At 41.3% G+C, this 25,107-nt stretch overlaps 1 protein-coding gene across 2 annotated transcripts in view; it reads left to right on the top strand.

The window, feature by feature from the left end:
* HPSE2 (heparanase 2 (inactive)) overlaps positions 1 to 25,107 on the top strand; it is a 671,933-nt gene that overhangs the window by 526,205 nt on the left and 120,621 nt on the right. For both annotated transcript variants that reach the window (XM_045438525.1, XM_045438526.1), the window contains exons 8-9: positions 550 to 656; positions 5,779 to 5,893. In XM_045438525.1, coding sequence (XP_045294481.1) covers positions 550 to 656; positions 5,779 to 5,893 — 222 coding nt within the window. The remainder of the gene's footprint in view (positions 1 to 549; positions 657 to 5,778; positions 5,894 to 25,107) is intronic.

Below are 25,107 nucleotides of genomic sequence, written 5' to 3'. Positions count from 1 at the left end.
ACTCTCTGCTGACAGCTCAGAGCCTGGAACCTGCTTCAGATTCTGTGTCTCTCTCTCTGCCCCTCCCCCACTCATGCTCTGTCTGTCTGTCTCTCTCTCAAAAATGAATAAACATGAAAAAAAAAAACTTTAAAAAAAGAAAATTTCCTTCTCAATACTTGTTAATAGAGAGATATCATATGATTTATACTTTCCAGTGACTGGTGTTGCATTCAACTTGTGTCCTAGAAAATGCACTTGTCCTACTGTCACATTTTCACTTGGGTTTACTTAGGAAAAAAATGATCATTTCTTTGAGTGGACATGTGTCAGTGTTTGTGTGTGTGTGTGTGTGTGTGTGTGTGTGTGTGTGTGTGCGCGCGCGCACGCGCACATGCACGTGCATCAGCTCATTGCATGGGGTGAGTCATCATGAAAAAAGCACAGATCATGACCATCTGGGAGCAAGGTATCAACAGAACTCCCTTCCTAAGGGAATGTGTGTTCCTTCTCACTTGGGAGTAACTTTTAAAAATCTCATATCCCCTTCTGCTTCTGTTATGTGAACAGGTGGTTAATACATACACCCCAGGAAAGAAGATTTGGCTTGAAGGTGTGGTGACCACCTCAGCTGGAGGCACAAACAATCTATCAGATTCCTATGCTGCAGGATTCTTGTGAGTAACACATGCAATTTCATTCCCAGGGACTTTGAGGAAAGAAAGTGTGTTATTCTGCCTATTGGAGGGGGAGGTTCATTTCCTATTGAAAGTTCTTTATCTGTTCCTTTGTGAATGGGTTTAACCCATTCAACAAACAGTGATAAGTGACTTCCCTGCATCCTAAGACGTCAAGCACAGGCATCAGAGCAAAGATAGTAGTAACAGTAGCAGTAGTAGTGACCATAATAGTCATATGACCTTTATTTAATGTCTATAGTTCAAAACACAGTGCAGACAACATACAATTTCTCATCCATTTTTCACCATAGTCCTAGGAAATAGGTAAGAGTAAGATCGGAGGAACAGAAAGAGGAGCTAAGAAAAGATGTGGGAGATTAGTGCCATAATAATAATAAATAATAATAATTTTAACTATATGTGTTACATGCTTTCTGAAGCGCTCTCTCTATATCTAATAATTTAACAACCAGTGATACAGTTACTATTATTTTACAACAACCCAAAGAGATAGATGTGAGAGCTTTGACTCAAACCCAGGCAATCTGCTTCAGAGTCAAGCCTCTTTGCCACTACCTTAGACCATCTTCCTTTCTGCTTCAAAAGCAGTGGTAGTCATGCAAAGGAACCAGTAGTTTCTGTCCCTGGGAGGATCAGGAAGGGCTTCATGGACAAAGTGGCATTTGAGTGGGACATGGAAAGATTACTCTAATTTCTATAGGTGGAGAATGGTGGTGATAGTGGAGGAGAGCATACTAGGCAGAAGGAACATTTCCGGCAAAGGCACAGGGGAGGGGAAATGATTCGTGTGAAGAAAGCCTCAGTAGCTACAGGGATGTAGTGAGGGTTGAGACAAGGGAGGAGTTTTCCATCAAGCATGGAAGGCCTTGAAAGCCAGGCAGAGGAAATGAAGCCTTGTTCTATACTCCATGGCAAGCCATTGAAGATTTTGGACGAAGAGATACCATCTGACCTGTGTTTTTAAATGTTGGCTCTGAGAATAGTATGCACAAGAGTTTGGAGAGGCAGGAGATGGGAAAGTGGATTTGAAGACTACTGCAGTTATCTGAACGACTTAACACCAGAAGCGTAAAGGGCTCTGACTGGCCTGCCAGCATCATGTGGCAGGGACAGACCCCTCAGGACCACAGACTAACCAAATGCCCTGTTCCTGTTCCATTCTAGTCCTGTGGCCCTGGTTTTTTGTTTTTTGTTTTTTGTTTTTTGTTTTTTGTTTTGTCTGAGGAGCAAGGTCCTCCTAAGAAGTGAGCTCACAAAGCCCTGAGCTTTGTGTTTCACTACTAACAGCTGTTCCTAATTATACACTCGTAGTTTCCCTCCATTAAGGCTTATTTTAATACATTTATAAAAGACAAATCAAGCCAGTCAAGCAGATTGTCTTTGCAGATGGAATCCTGGCACATGCAGATGAAGATAATGAGTCAGTAAAATATATGATGATACCTTGTGTCTTCGATTCTTGTGTTCTCAGCACCTACCATTGAGTGGCACAGAGCAGTTGTTCAGTGAGCATGGTTCAAATGAATGAAATGGAATGAATCAGCATTTGATACAGTGGTTCTGAGAGTCTTCTTTCAATAATATGCTTCCCACCAGGTTTCACTGTGAGCCGTGGGGTAAGGATGAGAAGCCAGTGGCAGTTAGTACGGCAGGGAGGGGCCTCTGAGAATCAGCAGAGGAATGGCTTTTGCGCAGCCATCATAGACAGACTTTGCTGCAGGGCCAGCAAGCAGCCCAGTTGTAACTGTTTTCCTGAGCATTCTTCCCTTTAGGGAATGATGTGAAATGAGAAACACCACAGCCCTTCGGGGTGGGGGGGGAACTGGAAAGATATCTGAGCACCAGCCAAATATCCATAGATCTCTGTGGTCACTTTGCAATAAATCCAGATCAACAGAGTTGTTCAGGGTTAGGTTGTAGTTCAGGTATTCAGTGTGTGGTTGACACAAATCAAATGAAAACTAGCTCACTTGGCTCCTGGTTCTCTCTTACCTCTTTATCACCCATTTGCTCTCACCTCTGCTGGCAGCACCCAGCCAAGTGTCCTTCGAGTCTAGTTCTCCAAGGGACATAAATTGCTTCCTGGAGGGGAGGGGGGAATTGAAGCATTCTAAGAAGCTCCAGAAGACTAGCAAGATTCCTTGGAAAAAGGCACCTTTCAGGCTTTTTTTCATATATGGCATAACTGAGAGCTTGCCAGGACACTTGAATGTTTATGCATGAAGCAGAATTCTCTGCTGCCAAGTATTCAAGGGTAGTTTTCCCAGTTAGGGCTTTGTGATTCTCTGATGCACCACAGATATACCCTTGGCACACTACTGTGTCTCTAGCACCCAGTAGATATTCAATAAACTTTTGTGGAATGGAAAATAATGGCCGCAGTAGTATCCTTGGTGGGATATACCAGTCATCTTGCCACTTTTCTATACTTGTGCATGAAAGGGAGACTTGGAACACCATTTATTTCCCCTCTCAGAGTGCTTAGTGTTTACAAGAGGAAGAGGAAGACAACTTAAGTACAAACCATTCCACTCTGAAGAGTACGGGGAAGGAGAGGTTCTGGCTATAGTCCTTTTGAACGCTCCAGACCAGAACCTGCATAGAGGATATGGGTTTGGAAAGGAGGATGTATATTCTTCTCTCTCACTTTAGAGTTCCTTCAAAAACTGCCCATACTAGGAAAACAACATCAACAACAAAGACAAGCCAGATTTACTAGTCAGCATTCCTTTGTTGAGTATATATTTTTTGCAGATCACTGTTATAGGGTCTGCAGAGGTCACAAGTAGGAATTTATACATTTGTATAAATGAATGCAGGTATTTACATACCCAGTGCTTTACAAATGACTTACATGGTCAAACAAGCATTTTCGTATCTATCCTCAATGCTGAGAACAAGGTCTGGCATTTACAGCCGATTAATTAATGTTGTTGAATGAATAATGAATGAATGAACAAATGGAATATTTTAAATTCCAAAATACATTGATATCCAGCTGTGGCTAGATGTGATTATGTGTTTACTTATCATTTCATTTCTTCATTCAGCAAGCATAGGGATAGAAGGGTGAATTGGACATACTTGTTTTTATAGATAAATACTTGTTAGATATAAATCCTATTGTATTTGTGCTACATTAGTGGAAAGAGCACTGACTTAGGAGGCATCAGTCCAGAATTCATGTGATAGTTCTACCCCAGGACATTAATATGTGTCTCAGTGGCTAAAGGAAAAACCAAATGGGGTTGGTAAATTAATAAAAATAATAAAGGCAAATAGCTTAGCCATGTGATATTCCCAAAGTAATTTCAGTTCCCGGGTCACAGTGTCCCAGTCTGAACAACAACAACAACCGTTCTATTATATAATTGTTGGATTTTCTTTTTGATTTAAAACTTTTGTTTTTGCATTTTTCTTTGTTTTGTTTTTATAACTCTAATTATCAGTAAATATTTCTTAGTTTTTATGAGAATAAAATAATTGTCAATGTGAAACAGATTTTAAAATGCTAATAATATTCATTCATAACATAAAAATTAGCAATGTGCTTTATTCTAGTAAAGAAAAAGCTTAATTCTACAAGTCACTGGTTTGGCATTCCATATGGTTTCAAATTTAGGAAATCATAGCTATGCATAATTTGTCCCTAGTATGCTGAATGCTGATTCTCAAAGTTCCTCCAATCTAATTTTGTCCAGATCAATGTCAACTTAACAGAGTGTGAAGCACCCACATTACACTAGGAATTGAGATGAGTGTTTTGGGTACAAAGCTAAACCATTGTGTCTGTTCTCAGCTCATAACCAACTGGAAGACAGCAGAGAAGAAAGAAAGAAATTATCGTGGGCAGGCAGAGGGTATAAATAAGAGTTCTGGGAAGGTACAGAGGAAAAAGGTACTACTGTTCTGTACCAGCAGGGTTTGGAAGGAGATGGCACTTGACTTGGAGACATGTTAACAGATGGGAAGAAATTTGCCAGATAAGGTGGGTTAGAGGAGGAGAGGAAGGGAATTCTAAGCAGAAGTTAAAACATGTATGGAGACTCAGGTGAGTATGTCAAAGCATGCTCGTTTGGGGCAGCCAAGAATAGTTTTAGAGTCAGGGAATGGAATTTAGGGTGAGAGCAGAGGGGAGAAGAGGTACAGGTATAAACTCATACGCATGCTCAGGAAAGATTGTGAAATGCCTTATCTTTTACACTGGAAGACTGAAGCTCCCAGTCACGTTTATCTTACATATATTCTTACAATTAGAAATTTCCCTAAGTTTCAGAATTTGGAATACAGAAGAAAATTAAATGAATAAGTGAATGAGTGAACAAATTGAATGAATAAATAATAAAGGCAGAGTTAGCAGTGGGTGTTGGAAGAACCAAGAGGGAAGTACTTTTGAAGGATAGCATGCCCTGGAAAGTGGGTATTTGGCATAGTGGAATATGTGATAATGTGTGAGCAATGCAGGTCCTTCATTGTGATATGTGTAATGGTAGCATACTTGAATCTCTGCATGGTTAATTATAGTGCCAAGGAAAATTATTACTGTATTGACTGTTGGCAGTGATATATGAGGGATGCAAATGGCTGACCCCTTCTTGAACCGATAGGTCATAAGAGTATGTTAGAGTCCCAGGAAAGGTACATGTATGGTGATAGGGTGCAAGCAGAGGAATTTGAGTGACAGAGAGTATGGTGTGCATGCTCCTGTGATTGTGTCCCATGGCCAGGGGGTGGGGGGATGATAATTAGGCTTACAAGTGGCTAGGGTATTCATTTTAGTTAGTTCATTTTTTTTAAAAGTTGACTTCTTTATAGGAGTAAGTCATTAGCAACAAAATATTCTATGACCAAGGGCAATTCATTTTCCTCTTCTGGATCTCTGCTTCTTTTCCTATAAAATGAAGAGGCTAGATTTGAAAATCCCTAAAGTGTCTTCCAGCTATGTACTCACTGCTTAAAATAATCTTCTCCTTTAAAGTACTAGGTAAATTTCATGGTGGGTGTTGGTGTATATGCATGTGTGTTAGCCAATCCCGACAAAGCTTGTTATATGGCACTTTTAAGATGTATTGATGTAGCATTTTTTCCTGATTTTTAGATGGTTGAACACTTTAGGAATGCTGGCCAATCAGGGCATTGACGTTGTGATACGACACTCATTTTTTGACCATGGATACAATCACCTTGTGGACCAGAATTTCAACCCATTACCAGTAAGTGTGAGATGAAGATTCCTAACTCCTTTTCCATGTGATTCAGTTGTTTTGACTATACCTTGTTCCACAATGGGAGAATTTTTCTCCTCCCTCTGTTACCTGTTAATTTCATAAATTGGACAAAAGCATTCATGTCTTTGTTCTCTTGACCCATTTCACAGACTTTTGGCTTCACTACACACATCTATATATACACACCTATGTAATATGCATGTATGTATATACATATATACATTTATATATGTATATGAATTTTTATATATTTATATATTTGTTTACTACCATTATTTAAACAAACCTTGTGCAGTTGAGATTCCACATCTACTTGTGGCCTGTTTGAACTCTGCTTGAGAGTGAATTTTTCCAGATTGTTTTCTTTTAATGCTAATAGGAGACATTAGTTAACGTCAGATGCAACATGTTGAAAGCAGATGGGAACGTGTTGGCCATGATCAGATGCAGTATGAACCCATCTCTTGGGAGTGGCTTAAGTGCACTTACAGTTAGGTGTTGATCCCTATGTGATAATGAGGGGATTTGCCCAGAACACCAGCTTCTCTGGGAAAAGGAAGGCTAAAGAAGAATGGCAGGAGCAGAGAACTTCATTTGGTTCATGCCTGTACTGACCAATCAGAGAGATCCCACTTAGTCCAGAAAGCTGCACTCATCAGAAATATTACATGGATTATCCTTTTCACAGACATCGTGGTCATGGAGAAAGGTCAGACTCCTCTCATTAGCTCACAGACTATGAGAGCTGGGGTTCCCCTTTGAGGAGATCCGGTCGCATCTCCGGTAACAGAGAAACTGAGGGACACTGGGTGGCTCAATCAGTTAAGCAGCCGACTTCGGCTCAGGTCATGATCTCAAGGTTCTTGAGCTCGAGCCCTATGTCAGGCTCAGTGCTGACAGCTCAGAGCCTGGAGCCTGCTTCGGATTCTGCGTCTCCCTCTCTCTTTGCCCCTCCCCACTTTGTGCTCACGCTCTCTCTCAAGCTCTCTCAAAAATAAATAAATGAAAAAAACAAAAACAGAGGAGCTGATAGTCCAGGTAGGAGGAGAGGAAGGGAGATGTAGAGCCAGCTCTAGAACCCATCCCTGCACCCTATCCAATGCTCTTCCAACAGAATTAGTGCTGCCCTTGGGTTCACACTAAGCAAACCCAAGTGGAATCAGTGAGTGTCTGCCATTTACTTCCTTCTGCCTATTTCTACCCTGTATTCCTCTCACTCTCACCCCTGCCCTGAGCCAGGAGGCCTCCAAACCCAGAACAGAGACCAGTGTGGCACCCAACAGTACCATTTTCATGTCTCCAAAGAATCCCTCTAGATTAGAGTACTCGGTAATGATTATATCACTGATTGTACATAACTCCAGTCAAATCACAAGTATTAAAACTGATTAGCACAGTCGCTTTTGTTCGCAGGCCGGGATACCTCTCTGAAAGTGTGTGTGTTTGGGGGCGGGGGGGGGGAGGCAAGCTAATGTACAGTGCAGAGGGAATTTTCAGTTTGTTTATTTGAGCTCATAAGCTTGTAGAGATAAAACAAAATAATTAGAAAAGTCTCTATGAGGTGTCAGCATTAAACAAATATAATGTCATACAAAAATAAATATTTATTGACCCATCAGGCACTGGGGAGGAGATTAATAATAAATAAATGAATAAACAAATAATAGAGTACTAGAACAAGAAGATAGTATGGGCTCTTTTGGAATGCGTGTACAGGAAGGCTTCTCTGAGAAGGTGACATTTAAGGCAAGAGCCCAATGACAAGGAACCAGCCATGCGGATTTTGTAGAGGAACTTTCAGGTAGGGGAAGGGGCTAGCATAAAGGCTCCAAGGCAGGAATGGACTGGGCATGTTTGAGGAAACACAAGGACACCAGAGTGATGGGGGCCTGACAGAGAAGGGGGAGACTGGTTGGACATGAGGCCACATAGATCACATAGGGCTTTGTCAGTTAACAGGAGTTTGACTTTATTGTATGTAGTATGAAAAGCCACAGGAGGGTTTTATACAGGGAAGCAATACAATCTAGCTTATATTTTTAAAAGATCTAGTATAATTAATTCATCAGCTGTTATTTGTAGTTGTAATAATAATGTACAGACCACTTTCATATATGGTACCTCAATAATGCTCCATATACGCTGTCCTCCCTCTTCTCTGTCCTCCCTTCTTGCCTTTATCCCCTCCCTTCCTCATTCAGATTTCATTCACTCCTCCTGATCATGTACTACATGCTGATAATTATTCCTGGCAGAGGGCCTCTTTGATGAACCAAACAGACAAGGTTCCTGAACCCTTGGAGCTTATAAGCTAATGAAGCATAGTGAAAAATGGAAAATAAATAAACATATAAACAAGGTAATTGCACTTGGTCGTAATTGCTCTGAAGAGAGGCTGGTGAGAGAAGTAGAACTATTTATATTTATTTTGCTGAAGAGAAACTAAGGCTCTGTGAAGATATTAAGTGGCTTGTCCAAGGTCAGACAAGTACAAGGAGCTGGGGCTCTCAGAGTTTTGTAGTTAGTTCTACATCTGATTGTCTTCTCTCTTCCTTGAGGTACTCTTTGAGGTACTTCCTTGAGGTACTCTCTTCCTTGAGGTGTCTGTCCTGTGGTCTGAGGCCAATACTTGCTTCATTTGGGTCTGGAGATGGAAATGGGCATCTTAAGGAACTGGAGAGAAGAAAATCTTAAGCTAAAAAAAGATGGTCTTCGGGTGACTAGACAGGCTTGATTTCCAGAGTTGGACAAACCTGGATTCCATATCAGTTCTCTGTGCACCTTTGCTGGCTGTATGTAGGTTAAAGGTGCAAGTCCTCATGGCTTTGGTTCTCCCCAAATGAGTGTTGTTGCAGGGACTTCCTTTACAAGCCCAGCACAAGAGACCTCACTTGATAGGTGGTGGCAGCAGAGCTCACATGAGTTCATGGCAAGCTAAAGTAAGTCCCAGTGATTCAGCACAACTGCTCAAGTGAGCTGGGCAGCTGTATTCCTAGAAACACCACACTCTGATAAAGTGTAAAAGCACTTAAGGCAGCAGGCTTCAGGCTTTCTTTTTATCTTTCTTTGTGCTAATAAATTCTGCACCTTGTAAGTTGAGAACTTGATAGCTGGGAGAACTTGACCCTGGAAAAAATTTCCTAGGCTAGACCAGGGCACCAAACAGACCTTGCCAGCAGGCTCTGGAATGGGTAATGGAGACAGACCTGGGAGTCATACTGGTTACCACTTCAGAGAGTTGTGCAGTCGATGACCGAACATTGCCAGTAAAAACTTGTGGATTTTACGGTGTGATTAACTCTTCAAGAGAGTTTGTTGAAAGCTTAGGGGATTCATAAGTTGTGTTTTGATTGTCTTCCAGAAAAACCAGTATTCTCCATTCCAGTTTCTTCAAACCCAGCTCAGTGCATTTAAGGAAAAGACCTTATTAGCAAATACTGTTTTGTTTTTGTTTCTGTTTTGTTGCTGCTCTTAGATAAACTTAGAAAAAAGTGAGGATCTTGGCCTAATGGCTGCTCAGCCCATATCCCATTTTACGCCTCCACCTGCCCAGTCAGCTTTGATCCCAGCTCGTAGGATTCTAGCAGCTCTGACAAAGCCATTCCAATAGTGCTGCTCCAGTCTAAGGTAAGAGAGAAGATGAGGGTGGCCCTTTAAAAAAGAAACTTGTCTTCACAAAAGATCATTTCCAGCTACATCCCATGTTCTTTATGGTTGTTCCTCTAGAAAAGTGCCAACACTCCTACTGTTGGAGATTTTCCCTCTCCTGGGAAGAGGAGAACATTTAGTTCAGCAGTGCTTCATCACCAACTCCCACCCCTTTCCCCTGACCTGCCTGCCATTGGGAAAGAGGGAATGTGTGAGTCTCCACAGCCAGTCAGCCAGTCAGGGGCTCCCTTGGGAGTAAGTGATGTTTGTGCAGAAGAGATCTGCACATTTGGTGGACATAGTCCAGACCCCACCAGCCGTGGGCATTTCTCCTACGAGAGGGTTTTGGAATTTAGCTTGTGCTTTTTTTAAGAGCTTGATTTACAGAGCTTCCAGGGAAGGGAATGGTGAATTACTAGTCAACATCTTTTTAACTCCCACGCCAGCCGAGCAAATATAATTCAATTCAAAAAACATTGACACTTCAAATGTGTCTGGCTCTGTGCTAGGTATTCTGGGGACACAGAGATAAATAAGATATGGTTCCCTCATCTGCAGAGCTAACAGTCTGGCGTGTGTTTGTGTTTGGGGGATTACAGTTTAGTCTTCTAGAATAAAACAGAAAGCTAGTTCCCACTGGACTGTGTTTTCTCTACTGGGTGTAGTGCTGGTGATAATTATATTTGCTGTCACCTTCTTTTTGCTGATTGTCACTGCTGAATAATAATATTCAGTTCAACCCAATGCACATTTACTGAGCACTTACTGTATACATCATTCTGTATACTTGGATACAGTCAGTGGTCATAGACTGGAATATTACTCACTAGTTTATGGTGGGATTGAGCCTATGGCTCTGGTTCCCACAGCAACATGCTCCAAGCCAAGCCTTCAGGTGTCATTTGGTTACTGGAAGGAAATTCTGAATCTTAATGGTGCCTGTCTAACTCTGCTGGTTAGCCTGTCACAGGGATGAGGTCCACTCATCCTTGTTTTCCTTGAACATGTAAGACAGTGCCCCTGATGCACTGCACAGCTACGACACAGACAAAGGATTAGCTTCAGTCTGTCTCTTTCCTGAGAATGTCCAGTTACAAACCCATGTTCCATTGATGCTGGATTAATGCACAATTTCTTCTTGTAAGAACAACACCACTTACATAGGAGGCCCCATGGGGAGCAGCAGGAGCCTGGGACTATGACAGGATTCATAGGTACTGTTCTTAACTCTGCCATTAATTAGCTGTGTATCTTTGGTACCAGTTTTTTCATCACTTAAATTGCAATAAAAAATGTCTTTTCTATCTAGCTCCAAAAGATACTGTTATGTTCCTTGAGAAAATTAGATAGGACAATAGGATTCTGATTATAGGATTCTGATTTCATATATATTTATACACATAGAAAATTACTGGAATCTCTTCATATATCTAAAAGTGGTTTTGTTTGGGTAGTGAGATTATAGACAGTTTTAATTTTCTTCTTTGTGGATTTCTTTTATATGTAAAATTGCTATCGTCAGCATTATTGCTTTTTTAATCTGAAAAAAAATAAAGGCTTTAAAAATTTTTTTGAATTTTTATTTTAGAAATAGAAAGCACATGAAGGGGAGAGAGGGGCACAGAGAGAGAGAGAATCTTTTTTAAAATGTTTATTTATTTTTGTGGGAGAGAGAGAATGCAAACAGGGGAGGGGCAGAAAGGGGGACAGAGGATCCGAAGCAGGCTCCACGCTAATAGCAGCAAGCCTGATGTGGGCTCGGACTCACGAATCACGAAATCATGACCTGAGCTAAAGTCAAACATTCAACCAATTGAGCCACCCAGGTGCCCCGAGAGAGAGAGTATCTTAAGCAGGCTCCACACTCAGTGTGGAGCCCAATGTGGGGCTCGATCCCATGACCCTGGGATCATGACCTGAACTGAAATTAAGAGTCAGATGCTCAACTGACTGAGCTACCCAGACATCCCTAAGGCATTTTTTTTTTATTTTTAGTATTTAAAAAAATTTGTTTTATGTTTATTTATTTTTGAGAAAGAGAGAGAGACAGAGTGCAAGCAGGGGAGGGGCAGAGAGAGAGAGAGAGAGGGAGACACAGAATCCGAAGCAGGCTCCAGGCTCTGAGCTGTCAGCACAGAGCCTGACGCAGGGCTCAAACTCACCAACCATGAGATCATGACCTGAGCCAAAGTCGGCACTTAACTGACTGCACCACCCAGGCACCCCAAGGCTATTTTTTAAAGAAAAAAATCATGTTTTGAAAGAATTAAGTCTTTAAATAATTAAGCAAATATTATCCCAGCCTAATTCATTTATTATTCATGATTCATTTATTCATAAACACTCATTACACTTATGCTGTATGCTAGATGCAGTGATGGGCCCTGGGGACACTGTCCTGGCCATCAAGGAGCTTAGAGTGTGGATGGAGGACAGAGGAGTCAGCAGGAACTGTGGCAGATGTACTTTAGCAGGACAGAAGAGGAACAGAAACCAGCCTGGGTGGAAGGCAGGAATGGGACATCAAGGAAGGCTTTCTGGAGGAGACAATGCCTGAGCTGGATCTTGAAGGAGAAAGACATGTTAGCCATAGGAAGAAGAGCTTGGGGTCTGGGGAGGATCTTCCAAACAGAGGCAATAGCATGTGCAAAGGGACAGGGCATCAATTTCCCAGAGTCGTGGCAGATGGATTATGAAAAATTTCTTAGGAAAGCTTTTCCCATTGCTGTCCAGTGGCCACACAGGGTGTGTGAAAATTAAAGAATTTCAAAGCTACAGCCCTGGAGGTGGTGGGGCGGGGGAGGTACAAACCCTAGCCAAACCAGCCTGTGACCTGTTTCTTGGTGTAGCTTCCTTTCTTTTTCTTTTCTTTCCCGTGGGAGCCATCAGGAAGATGAAAGAAGCAGAATGTACCTGTTTAGGGGTAGCTGTGATGTGAAACCCAATCCTCTCATTAGAGGCCCTGACAAAGACTTCTCCATGAGCAGCCTTTCTTTGTGGGGCCCCGCAGCCGCTGAGAGAAGGGCTTCCACCGCTGTGCCATCAATCACTGAGATCCAGGCTGGCTCATGTCAGTGGCCATAGCTCCCGGGCTGCATGCCCAGCAGGTGTGACTTGCTTCTTTCCTCCTCTGTGCCTCTAAACCCTGGCCTCTCAGCTCAGAGTTTGTGGCTGCCCCATCAGACCGGGCTGGCAGCTCTTCTGCCTCAACTGCTTTAAATGGAAGCCCCTCTGATTTTGAACTACCGGTCCTTATCCTTTGCTTAGTTCTCAACCTGAGCGGTGCACATGGGATGTGAGCAACACACCTGAGCACTTACACCAGCTCAGCCTGATGCAGGCTGCCTCGGGCTGGAGAAAGAGCTCTGCGTGTGAAGTCCAGAAGGCACGGGCACGGTGTGCAGCACCCTGTTTCCGGCTCTGGAAAGGGGGCCTAACTATGCTGGGGTGGGGAGTGGGGAGTATTTGAAAGCAGTACTTAAAACTATTGGCTTTGGAATCAGGCTGACCTGAGTTTCAAACCCAGCCTCACCATTTACTAGCTTAGTAACCCTCAAAAAAACATCAATCTCCCCTTGTAAAATGGGGGCAACAGAAGTGTCTGTCTCATAGCATTGCTGGAGAGGATGGGACAAGCCAATGCCTGTGTGTCTTTTACCACATAGTAAGTACTCAATAAGTGTTAGCTGCCGTGTCTGTAAGTCATAGTGATAATTATCATTAATGACATGACTTAGCTGTAGTGAGATAGTATTCATTTGACTATTTGTACAGATAATCTGGAAATCAACGAAAGTAATGGTAACTATCATATGAAAAGCAGATATTTTTGCAAAAATTAAATTACAGGAAAACTAGAGAAACAAAAAAAGGAAGCGTGATTCTTGCCCTTGAGAGGGATTGACTGCAAATGGTTAAAGACAAACTAAAAATTACAATTTATTTTCCTCCCAAGAAGACGCTGCCAACCTTTCCCAGTGAAGGCAATGAAGGCAGTAACCACACTGCAATACCAACTCTAACACCTTCATTTGGTATTTATAAATGGCCCAATAAGCCCTGGCAACCATGATATGTCACATCAAAGTGCTAATGACAGCACATTACGTGAATCACCGAGAAGCAACAATTGAAAATCTCTCACTGCCATCAACCATTTATATTGCTCCCAGATTGCAGTTCTGAGGGATTTCAGCTATGGGAAGGCGTGCGGCAACCTAAATAAATTAGGGAGAAGAAGCAATTATAGACGCACAGCATTTGAGCTCAGGAGCGGGTGCCATCCTCAGAGCGGCCTTCACATGATGGAGGAGCAAGGCAAGCTCTGGAAATGAGAGAAGCCGCACCTCACCTAACCTCATCAGTTCACCTAAAACACTGAGAAGGACATTGTTTAAAAATAATCTGACACGAAAGAGAGGAATGGAGGGAGGGGGGAAGAGAAAAGGGAGAAAAAATAGAATGCTCTTTGGTGGGTTGGAAAGACCCTTTGCGACCGCCACAGTTTGACAAACTTAAGGTTATTTCTTAAGCATTCTATTGAAAACCTACGGGCACAATGAGGTCTGGTTATGACATTTAGGAACCAACAGGACTCTGATAGAAGTGACCTGAAAGCCAAAGAGAATACATTACGTTCTTTCTAACTCAATTGTGTTTTTGTTGTTGTGTAAATAAAAGCAGGAGTCTTTTAAAATAGAGATAGAATAAATACACAGGAATTTTGTTTTTAATTCCTATTTAAATATACACTGTAAATTTTTAAAAATCTGTCATTAGCTACCTCACTTTCAACTATTATCAATCTCTGATTTGGTTTTAAGCATTGAAAGGACTAAATAGAACACATCATTTTGACTCACTTTAAACTTAATTTGAGCAGGCCTGTCTTCTACTCCGGAATTCACTGTTCTCGTCTTGACGTCAAAATCCTTATAGCCTCTCTTCATTAGAACGGTGAATCTCAAGCCTACGCACATTACAGTCGCCTAGGGGGCTTTTAAAAAATACCTGTGCTTAGGCACCACCACCAGGGATTCTGATTCACTTGGTCTGTAGAGGATACCAGGTGTTGTTATTTTTTAAAGCTCCCCAAGTGATTCTAATATGCAGCCAGATTTGAGAACCACTGGGTTAGAAGTTTCTATTTACCCTGATTAAATAGAAATTATCTTCCCCTTTTCTCTTTTGTACTTAACTTTTGCTTCACCTATCAAGATATTAACAAAATTTTAATACTGTCTATCATAAATTCATTTGATAAATATGCATTGACTATTATTTGCCAGACACTGTTCTAGTTTCTGAGGACATAGAGATGAAGGAGAAAGGCGAGACCCTGCCCTTGTTGGAGATTACAGTCTAGTAGTGGAGACTAAAACAAGTAAAATAGCAAATAATTAATTACAAAGTTCAGAATGGTGTGTAGGAAGCAAGCAGGCTGCTCAGTTGAAGAATAATGGGGAGAGAGGATATAGAAAACCGGAGGAGGCAGCCGGCCATTGGGGGAGCAGGTAAAGAGCGCAGCATTCTCTCAGAGGGAGTAGAATCTGCAAAGGCTGCTGGCGGGGAGAGGCTCAGCGGCACGTCAGAGGTCATGAAGTGCCTCTAAGGCCACCCTGAATCCTGGTCCACCCGTAGCCAGGCGCAGAGACAGCCAGTGAACTGCCTGGTTCAGTTTATCTCGGGCTCCCCCTATACCTGGTTCCTACTCTACACTTGGCAAACCATTTTGCTTCCAGTCTCTGTGAGAATCATGGTGGTGCCCCTACATCTGGGATCCTCATTGAGCCTTCTGTATTTCTCTGCCACCGACCTGGCCATCTCCACATACAGCCCAAGTCACCTCTCAACAGGCTTTGAAATGAGAATGGCGGAATAATGATACTTGCAGAAGCTGGCAGTGAACATTTAGGATTTCATCATACTATTCTATTTTGGTGTCTGTTTAAAAATTTCAGTGATAATTTTTTATGTCCTCATGCTTAGGGTGTTGTAACATACACTAAAGCAAACCACTGTTTCAGTTGCTCTGGGACATAAAGAATAAAGACATGTTCTTTCTCTCCATGTTTGCAATCTGTTTGGAGAGATAACACATAGAACCTTGGAGAGGTAGCTGATAGGTGATGTATGTGAAGGTCTGTCTTGTTCACTCAGTATCTCCAGAGCCAGATCTCTGGGTAGGAGACATTAGTACCGGCTGGAGGGAAAAGACTAGAAGGGATAATTGGGGAAGGCCTGTGCAACATGTCAGGAGTGGACATTTGTAATATTAGTTACCCAAAGAATACTTGCTCCTAAGAAAGCTCCTTGCCCTGTGGTGCTAGAAAGGAAGGAGTGTCTTAGGACAGAAGGAAAAGCAGGAGTCCTAGATCTGATATCAGGTTCTGCCACCAACTCATTCATCCTGAGACACTGGGTGCTCTGGGTCCATCTCAAAAGTGGTTGTTGAATGTGACCATCTGAGGTCCCCCTTTAGCTCTGATGTTTTCTGATTCGTCTTCGAGATTTCCATACCTGTATCTTCAGACAGACCTCCCAGCTGAACTTATATTAATAAAACCTTTAAAATAAAATAGCGGGGCGCCTGGGTGGCGCAGTCGGTTAAGCGTCCGACTTTAGCCAGGTCACGATCTCGCGGTCCGTGAGTTCGAGCCCCGCGTCGGGCTCTGGGCTGATGGCTCAGAGCCTGGAGCCTGTTTCCGATTCTGTGTCTCCCTCTCTCTCTGCCCCTCCCCCATTCATGCTCTGTCTCTCTCTGTCCCAAAAATAAATAAAACGTTGAAAAATAAAATAAAATAAAATAAAATAAAATAAAATAAAATAGCACTATTTCACTTTTAAATCATTCAGGAAGGGATCCCTCTTTTCTTAAGGCTCTTGTAGCCCTGTTATAGCAGTTATCATTTTCTTTTGTTATTAGAGTTGTTTGGTTACATTGAATTTCCTCTGTGTCAGCTTCTTGAAAACAGAAGCCACCTCTCCTACTCTCCTGTATTTATACCCCCCATAATTCCCACTCACAGGCAGTCCTTACTGAACTCTCAAGATGCTTAGTGACTGGGATTCCAGGGGCTGCAGTGCACTGCTCAGTGATGGAAATATGGGAGGCAGGCTTTTACTGTCGGGTGTTGTGTGCACACTGGGAGACAGTAGAGCTTGGTGCTTAAGAGATGGGGCTCTGGAGTCAGACAGATCTGGATGTGAATGCCAACTCTTCTGTCTACTTTCTGCATCATGTTTTGCAGATTCTTCATCTTCCATCATCTGTATGATGGGGATACTAATGGTCTGTGCCTCATGGGCTTAACAATAGTGCCCAACACTTAGTAAGTACATAATAATGTGATCATTATTACCTATTCTAAACATATGAAACTCATTCCTTGCAACTGGATGAAATTCTTACATCTTCGGAAAGATGGGAACATGTGGGAAACAGCCATCCCCAAAAGTAGGTTTACAAATTATAAATTACTATTTACAAATTGTAAGTAACGTGAAAAATTTTAGTTACAATTATGTTAGTTGGCACATGTAGATTGTTTTAGAATCTTCAAAACCCTTTAAAACATCATTTCATATTCCATAAACCTGTATAATAATAGTTTTCTTCTTTGGCTTCTTTGACTTTATTATTTAAGGCCCACTATAAGTTTCCACAGCTTATTTCCATCTATTAATTCATGTGGCCTTTCCAACTCCCTGATAAGGCAGGTAGGATATACCCATCCTGCTTGGCAGAGAAGAAAAATGAGGCCCAGAGAGGTCCAGCAGCTTACCCAAGGGAACACAGCAAGGTAGAGCCAGTGGTTCTGAGTTCTGTGACTCTTCACTACTATTTCATTTTATCCCTGTGGTCCTGCCACAGCTTTGTTAAGTCAAGAATTCAGGTTAATTCTATCTGCTAGCAGGCAAGGCAGATAGAAATGGCAATGAGGAAGCAGAAAGGCTGGCTTCAAGGTAAAATAAAATGATCCAGGAGATAAAACCTGGGATTTAACAGTGGCTGACTCTTGTAGATTTCCATTTTTACTAAATAATGAAATAAAAAAAAGAAAGGAACAAAATTTCAATTTCATGCAGCAGCAGGTTGGTTTCACTGCCTATACTGAATGTATTAAAAGAGCAATATAGGGCACCTTGTGGCTCAGTCGGTTGAACGTCCGACTTCGGTTCAGGTCATGATCTCATGATTTGCGAGTTTGAGCCCTGTGTCGGGCTCTGTGCTGATAGCTCAGAGCCTGGAGCCTGCTTTGGATTCTGTGTGTGTCTCTCTCTGCCCCTCCCCTGTTCATGCTCTGTCTCTCTCTGTCTCTCTCTCTTTCTCAAAAATAAATAAACATTAAAAAAAGAAAGAGTAATATAGAGGGTCTACCTCTCTTAAGGCAGTTACCGTTTTGCTCCATTATTATATATGTATGTGTCTACCTCCTTGATAGTGGGACCACTTTAGAACCGTTAAAACCCTAGAACCATGAGTAGTGCAGGAGCTGGACCATCCTCTAATGTTAAGCCATTTGATGATGGATAGCAGATCCAGATCCAGAAGTCAAGTAAATTGTTTGGGAGAGCCACGTTGGGACATTTGTGTTCTTATTTTTTTTAATGTTTATTTACTTAGAGAGAGCACGAGCAAGGGAGGGGCAGAGAGAGGGAAAGAGAGAATCTGAAGCAGGCTCTGTACCATCAGCACAGAGCCTGACATGGGGCTCGATCCCATGAGCTGCGCCAAAATCAAGAGTCAGATGCTTAACCACCCGAGTCACCCAGGCACCCTGCATTTGTGTTCTTGAGGAAGATTCCAAGATGGCTCTGAAGGACAAAAGATCATTAATGCCCCTTCGTTAATCTTACCTCCTGGGAATTACTGCAAACACGTATTGGAGGCTTTGCCATGAATATGAATTGATCCAGACCCTTGCCTTCTGGCCAAATGGAATAGGAAAGAAGGTGTTGGTGGTATCCATGACAGCATACAAAGTGCCATCAGTCCCTGCAGTGGGATTCAGGTATGGTTACAATGTCTGGAACAGCTGGGGCTGTAGGGGTAACAACTGGACTCAGTTGGTGATTATCTGCCATAAATTTCCAGGTCCTATTCCTCTGTACACACAGGGCTATAGTATTGAGAGACATTATGTCTCTAATTATCCATGCTACCTTTTAGACCTTCATCAAGTTTGGGATTTCCCTTTCACCTCCTGGGACCACTCAAAATGGAATTAGTAGGTGGGTTGGGGAATGATTTACATGTCCTACTACATGTGAATATTCCCACTAAATGTCCCACTACTTCTCCACATGTGACTCTCCTCAATCAGGACAATCCCCTGTGGACATTATGAGCATTCACGGCACAAGCATGCAAAACATCAATGCCAATATATATTCAGTAGGGAATGTATGTTGGAAGCCACAACAAGACATTGAATTGGTCCCATGAGCCTTACCCACAAGGTCACTTTAGATTTATTTTCCCTACTGGGAACCTTGCCCAAATCTTATTAGTTGAATTCAAGAGCCCTCCTCCCCAACAAAATGAATAGGATAGTGACTTGGGAACTTGTATCTAACAGAGTCATGAGAGTTTGAGTTCCTTCCTCCCTGAAGTTTCTCACATACTTGAATGTATACACATGCCTCTCAGTCCCCATGGAGACAGGGAAACCTCAGTCCCACCTCTAGTCATTTTTCTTCTTTAAACAGCTAGAGTTGGGATAGAAGGGAAGGGAAGGATTGGAGCACTAAGGGAGAGAATAGCTTCCCACCAGTAAGCAAATCTTTGCATTTACATTCATTTAGGGTTTTTTTTTTAAACAACAGCTTTTTGAGATAAAATTCACTTACCATAAAATTCTCTTTAAAAGTGTACAGTTCAATGGTTTTTAGTGTATTCATGGAGTAGTGCAACCATCACTACTGTCTGTTTTCAAATATTACCTGAAATGGAAACCCCATACCTATTAGCAGTCACCCCTCATTCTTTACCTCCAGCCCCTGGCAACTACGACTCTACTTTTTATCTCTGTGGATTTGCCTGTTCTAGATATTTCATGTAAATGGAATCACACAATATATGTTTTTTTTGTGACTGGCTTCTTTCACTTAGCATGATGTTTTCAAAGTTCATCCATATTATAATATGTATCAATACCTTATTCCTTCAGTTGCTGAATAATATTTCACTGTGTGGATACACCACAATTTATTATCTATTTATCAGTTGATAGACACTAGAGCTGTTTCTACTTTTGGCCATTGTGAAAAATACCGCTATTAAACCTTAGTGCACGTGTTTTTATGTGGCATGTTTTCATTTCTCTTGGGCATATACCTTGGAGTGGAATTGCTGAGTCATGCATTAACTTTTTGAGGAATTGCCAAACTGTTTTCCAAAGTGAGTTCACCATTTTTTATTCCCACCAGCAGTGTATGATGGTTCTAGTTTCTCCATATCCTCACCAACACTTATTATTGTCTGTCTTTTGATTAGACAACACTGACTTTGAAGAATCCTAGTGGATGTGAAGTGGTATATTATGGTTTTGATTTGCATTTCTTTAATGACTACTGATGTTGAGCATCTTTTCATGTGCTTAGTGGCCATTTATGACTTTTCTTTGGAGAAATGTCTATGCAAAAGAGGGGACTATTTGTCTGTGGTCACTTTGACCCATTTAGTTGGTGTGTGAGTAGCTATATTAGCTGCTCTTTGTCAGAAGACATAAACTTGGCAATGTAGCACACTCACTGAGAGCATGCAGCAGTAATTGGGGCTGGTGGCCAACTGCGTCTCCCAATAATCCACTTCTTGGCTTTACATGTTCTTGGCTGAACTCAAATTTACACTTGAGGGTGCTACTCTATCAGCCACTCTGATTAATCTGATTGATAGAGACTGGGACCAAATTTGTTCCATTTGTCTCATACAGTATGATGATTGATATTGTATATCAAGTTGGCTAGGCCATGGTATCCAAATATTTATCCAAACATTATCCTAGATATTTCAGTAGAGGCGCTTTTTAGATGAGATAACATTTAAATCAGTAGACTTTGAGTGAAGTGTATTATCTTCCATAATGTGGGTGGGCCTCATCCAATCAGTTGAAGGCTTTAATAGAAACACACGTGAACTCCTCTGAGCAAGTTAGAATTCTTCAGACTCTAATTTCAACATAGCTCTTCCCTGGGTCTTCAGCCTGCTGGCCTACCCTATAGATTTTGGACTTGCCATATTCCACAGTCAGGTGAGCCAATTACCTAAAATCAAGCTTTTGATAGAAAGACAGACACACATATACATTCTATTGGTTATTGGTTCTGTTTCTCTAGAAAACCCTAATATATATGGCATTTAATTAAAGTTGATACCAGCAAGATCTTTATAAAATAATGACCAGGGGCACCTGGGTGGCTCAGTCAGTTAAGTGCCGAACTTCAGCTCAGGTCATGATCTCGCAGTTCGAGTTTGAGGCCTACATTGAGCTCTGTGCTGACAGTTCAGAACCTGGAGCCTGCTTCAGATTCTGTGTCTCCCTCTCTCTCTGCCCCACCCAACCCCCACTGGTACTCTCTCTCATTAAAAAAAAAATGTTTTAATAAATAAAATAATGAGCATATTGTATTGTAATTCACCTGTTCATCTCTTTCTTCTCCTCTCCCATGATGGGAGTTGAAAGAGACTGTGAAATGTTGGGTGCACAGACTTTATTTTAGTAATCTCTGTCTTCCTTAAATGTAGTTGGCACTCAGTAAAGGTTTGTTGAATGAGAGAGGGAATGCATGTGTGAGTGCATGATTAGAATTCTATCACCCATAGTTGCCTTCCCCAACATCTCCATCCAGCAAAAAAGTACAGCTTTCTTTGAAGGTCCATCTCACTGATCAACTCTGGAAGCTTTTCTTTAATTCTTCTAAGTGAATGTTTTCTCTCCTGCTCCTAAATCTCATTTTATCTGTATCCCTTTATGCATTTAGTAGGCATGCTGTTATCTACAAATGCTTATAGTCTTTTACAAACTTGTCATATTTCCCTTCCTAAAATATAAGTTCCTTGAGAGTATACTGATCCTTCTACCTCCAATAGCATCCAATACACCATCAGTACCTAATAAACACTCAAAAATTGTCTGCTGAATTGGGTTGTCTCAAACCAGAGTACGGAATCACTGGTGCAAATGTGCTAATTACCCACAGCTGGTCTTAAAGGTGTTTCTGATTATTACTTAGCAGTTCAGCTTCCCTTTAGGAAACATGGCCTTTTTGCTAATGATCACTTTAACTACCACACATCTCAGTAATGACTGGTTGCCTTTAAAATGAGCCAATAACTAGATGTTTATAGACAGCATGTATGTTAAAGACCTGTGCATAGAATACACAAAAGGTTCAGAGACCCAGTAGCATGGGTGTTGAATTGTTCCAGAAATCCTAGTTCAGACACTTCATTATCATTTTCATCTTCTGAGTTACCATGAAGTGAGAGCCTACTGTATGAGAGGAACGAGGTCGTTTCATAACATGTTTCTTAATCCTTAAAACAACTGGAAATACTATCTTTAAATTACTGTTGATGAAATAGGGGTCCATAGAGTTCTGGTTATTTACCCGGAGATCACTCACAGCCCATCTAATTTTCATATTTTGTTCATCTCTAAGCCCTTTGTAATCTATCTCAGGAATGTGTCTCAAAGCTAAGCCATCCACTGTTGTTAGTCTCTATCATCATTTGGCACCTCTTTAGCTCTTGTCTGGATCATCATGGTGGCCTCATCATGTTTCTCCTGCTTGTACCTTCTCCTACTTCCAGTATGTCTTCCACAGTGTTAGTCAGAGTCATGGTCATGTCATCCACCTTCTTCAAAAACCTTTGTTGAATCCTTATTGCCTACATAGTGCCCTGAATTCCTAAGCATGGCATTCAAGGCTCCCCATAATTTGGACTTGCCCTACTTTTATAGTCCTGTTTCCACCCACTTACTCCCAGATTACATGTCTGCTGCTAGAATCACTTATTCATTGTTGCCTTCAGCATACCCCATACTCTGCTCCAAAGCCCATTTCCATTGCCGCCTTTTCTAATGTCCCCAATAGGAATCTCCCACTCCAGTTCTCTTGTAGCACTTTGATTATGTCACACTTGGTTCTCACTATACAATGCTATCTATCATAGTTATAAATATATAAGTCAGTCTCTCCTTTTAGACAGTGACCCAAACTGAAGGCAAAGAATATTACCAATTTTTGTGCCTGGCACATAATAGATACATAAGGAAAGATTATTAAATTGGCTGAATTACATTGAAAAGAGCTTGAATTTGGGGTGAATAAGTGATTAGAAGCCATGCCCTACTCTGAAGCACAGTTACAGCTGCTGCCTAAAGAGACACTGATTATAAATTCTTTAATCATTCTCTACACTGTAAGACACCAACCATTCAGGCAGCTGTGTATCAACTACAATATGAACAGAATGGCATCTCAGATATATTCTGGGTTCTTTCAACTCTGAGAAGCACCTGGAAGTGGTGGTTCCATACCAACTCAAGTAAGACTTGAGAGGGGATTCAAAGAGTGAAAGAGAGGTAGCTTGCCAAATGAAATGTCTTAGAAACACCAATTTAATGACTTACATATAAATTAATCATAAACATGTGGATTAAATTTCCCCAGAAAAGGCATGTTTTGGCTCTCCATGGACCAGAAATGATTGAAAAATGATTGGAGATATTTCCTGAGCCCAAAGACGAAGAAGGAGCAGGTCTATACTTCTTTAACTGCAAATATTAGCACAATAGATAAATTATCCAGGGGGTCTGGGGAAGTTGGAAATATGGACAGGAAATAAGAAAATGAGATTCAGCTTGAAAGTATGCTCCAGGTACATCTGGGGCAAAATAATCAGAAACAGAGAGATTTTGTTTGAGTGAGAACCTAATAAAGTTATGGAGACTAGATATTCTAGGTGATTTCTAGTTGGCATGGCTCATGTGATACAAAGCAGGTCATTCTTATTCCTGAGGATGCAATAGTCCTGGACTGTGAAATATGAGATGGTACTCATTTCCCAGAGAATGTAGACAAAGGCTTTGCTTTTGATATCAAGATTTACTGGTGAAAAGGTTTGGCTAAAATTAGACTATAACTTTTGCAGATAACTCAAGGAAATAAGTGACCACAGATAAGACTGTGGTCTTTGAGCATAGAGTCCAGAGGCAAGATGGAGTCTGAGATCCAAAGCAAAAGAAATTGAAGCTCAAGTTCCTTTCCTAGAAAAAGACATAATCTTTGTGTGAAGTCATAAATGCATTTTGGACCATTCATCTGTAGGAGACCTTCCTAGAAGCATTTATTCTTCCTTGCCATTTTATTTTATTTACACTTTTATTAATGTTTATTTATTTTTGAGAGAGAGACCACACATTCAAGGGAGGGGTAGCTGGGGGAGAATCCAAAGCGGGCTCTGGACTGACAGCAGAGAGTCCATGATGCAGGGCTCAAACTGAGGAACTGTGAGATCATGACCTGGGCTGAAGTCAGACGCTTAGCTGAGTGAGCCACCAAGGTGCCCCTCTCCCTTGCCATTTTAAAACACTTCTTGGAGCGCCTGGGTGGCTCAGTCAGTTAAGCGTCCGACTTCAGCTCAGGTCAGGATCTCTTGGTTTGTCAGTTTAAGCCCCACATGGGGCTCTGTGCTGACAGCTCAGAGCCTGGAGCCTGCTTAGGATTCTGTATCTCCCTCTCTCTCTCTCTCTGCACCTCCCCCACTTGCACTCTGTCTTTCTCTCTCTCAAAAATAAATAAACATCAAAAAAAATTTTTTTTAAAAACCCACTTCTTGAAGAGATCAGACATTCGAACAGACAAAACTAAAGCACAGTCATTATAGGCAAGTTCTGACCGTGGCAGTTGGGCCATGCAGTGTTTTACAAGTACATTGAAGTAAATACCAAATGCTCTAATGTCAAGGAAATGCAAAGAGGTTTCCTTTGAGTCTAGAAAAGAGTTGAGGAAAGTAACCTATTGCTTTCTAGGAGGCAGGATGTCTTATAGAAGTCTGTAGGTGTCCAATGAAATGTGAAACAAATAATAATGATTAATGATGATAACAATCTTTTACATTTGTATAATGCTTTGCTATTTACATCATGCTCCATGTAAATTGTCTTATAATCTTCTCAGTAACTATCAGGTAATATTACTATCTCATGTTTACAGATGAAGAAATGAAGAACAGAAATGACAAATAATTTGCTAGCCAGTGGCAATGTCAGGAAGTCAAGTCTGGTTCTTCTGATTCAGTATTCTGTATCTAAATAACTTAGTAGCTTATTGGTCCAACTTTATAGGAAAGAAGATTACTATAGCTTGTCAAAAGTCTGTTTGCATTATTCAAATTCCTTTGTGATTGGATTGATGAGATGGTCTAAGCACTTTACTAATTCATTTAATGCTCACAACAATACTGAGGTGACTTTATTATTACCCTTTTTAATTTTTTTAAAGTTTATTTATTTTGAGAGAGAGAGAGCACACATGCATGA

Source organism: Leopardus geoffroyi, chromosome D2, assembly GCF_018350155.1.
Source record: "Leopardus geoffroyi isolate Oge1 chromosome D2, O.geoffroyi_Oge1_pat1.0, whole genome shotgun sequence".
Lineage (NCBI taxonomy): Eukaryota > Metazoa > Chordata > Mammalia > Carnivora > Felidae > Leopardus > Leopardus geoffroyi.
The sequence above is the reverse complement of the archived record's forward strand: the minus strand, read 5'-3'. Positions and strand labels throughout refer to the sequence as shown.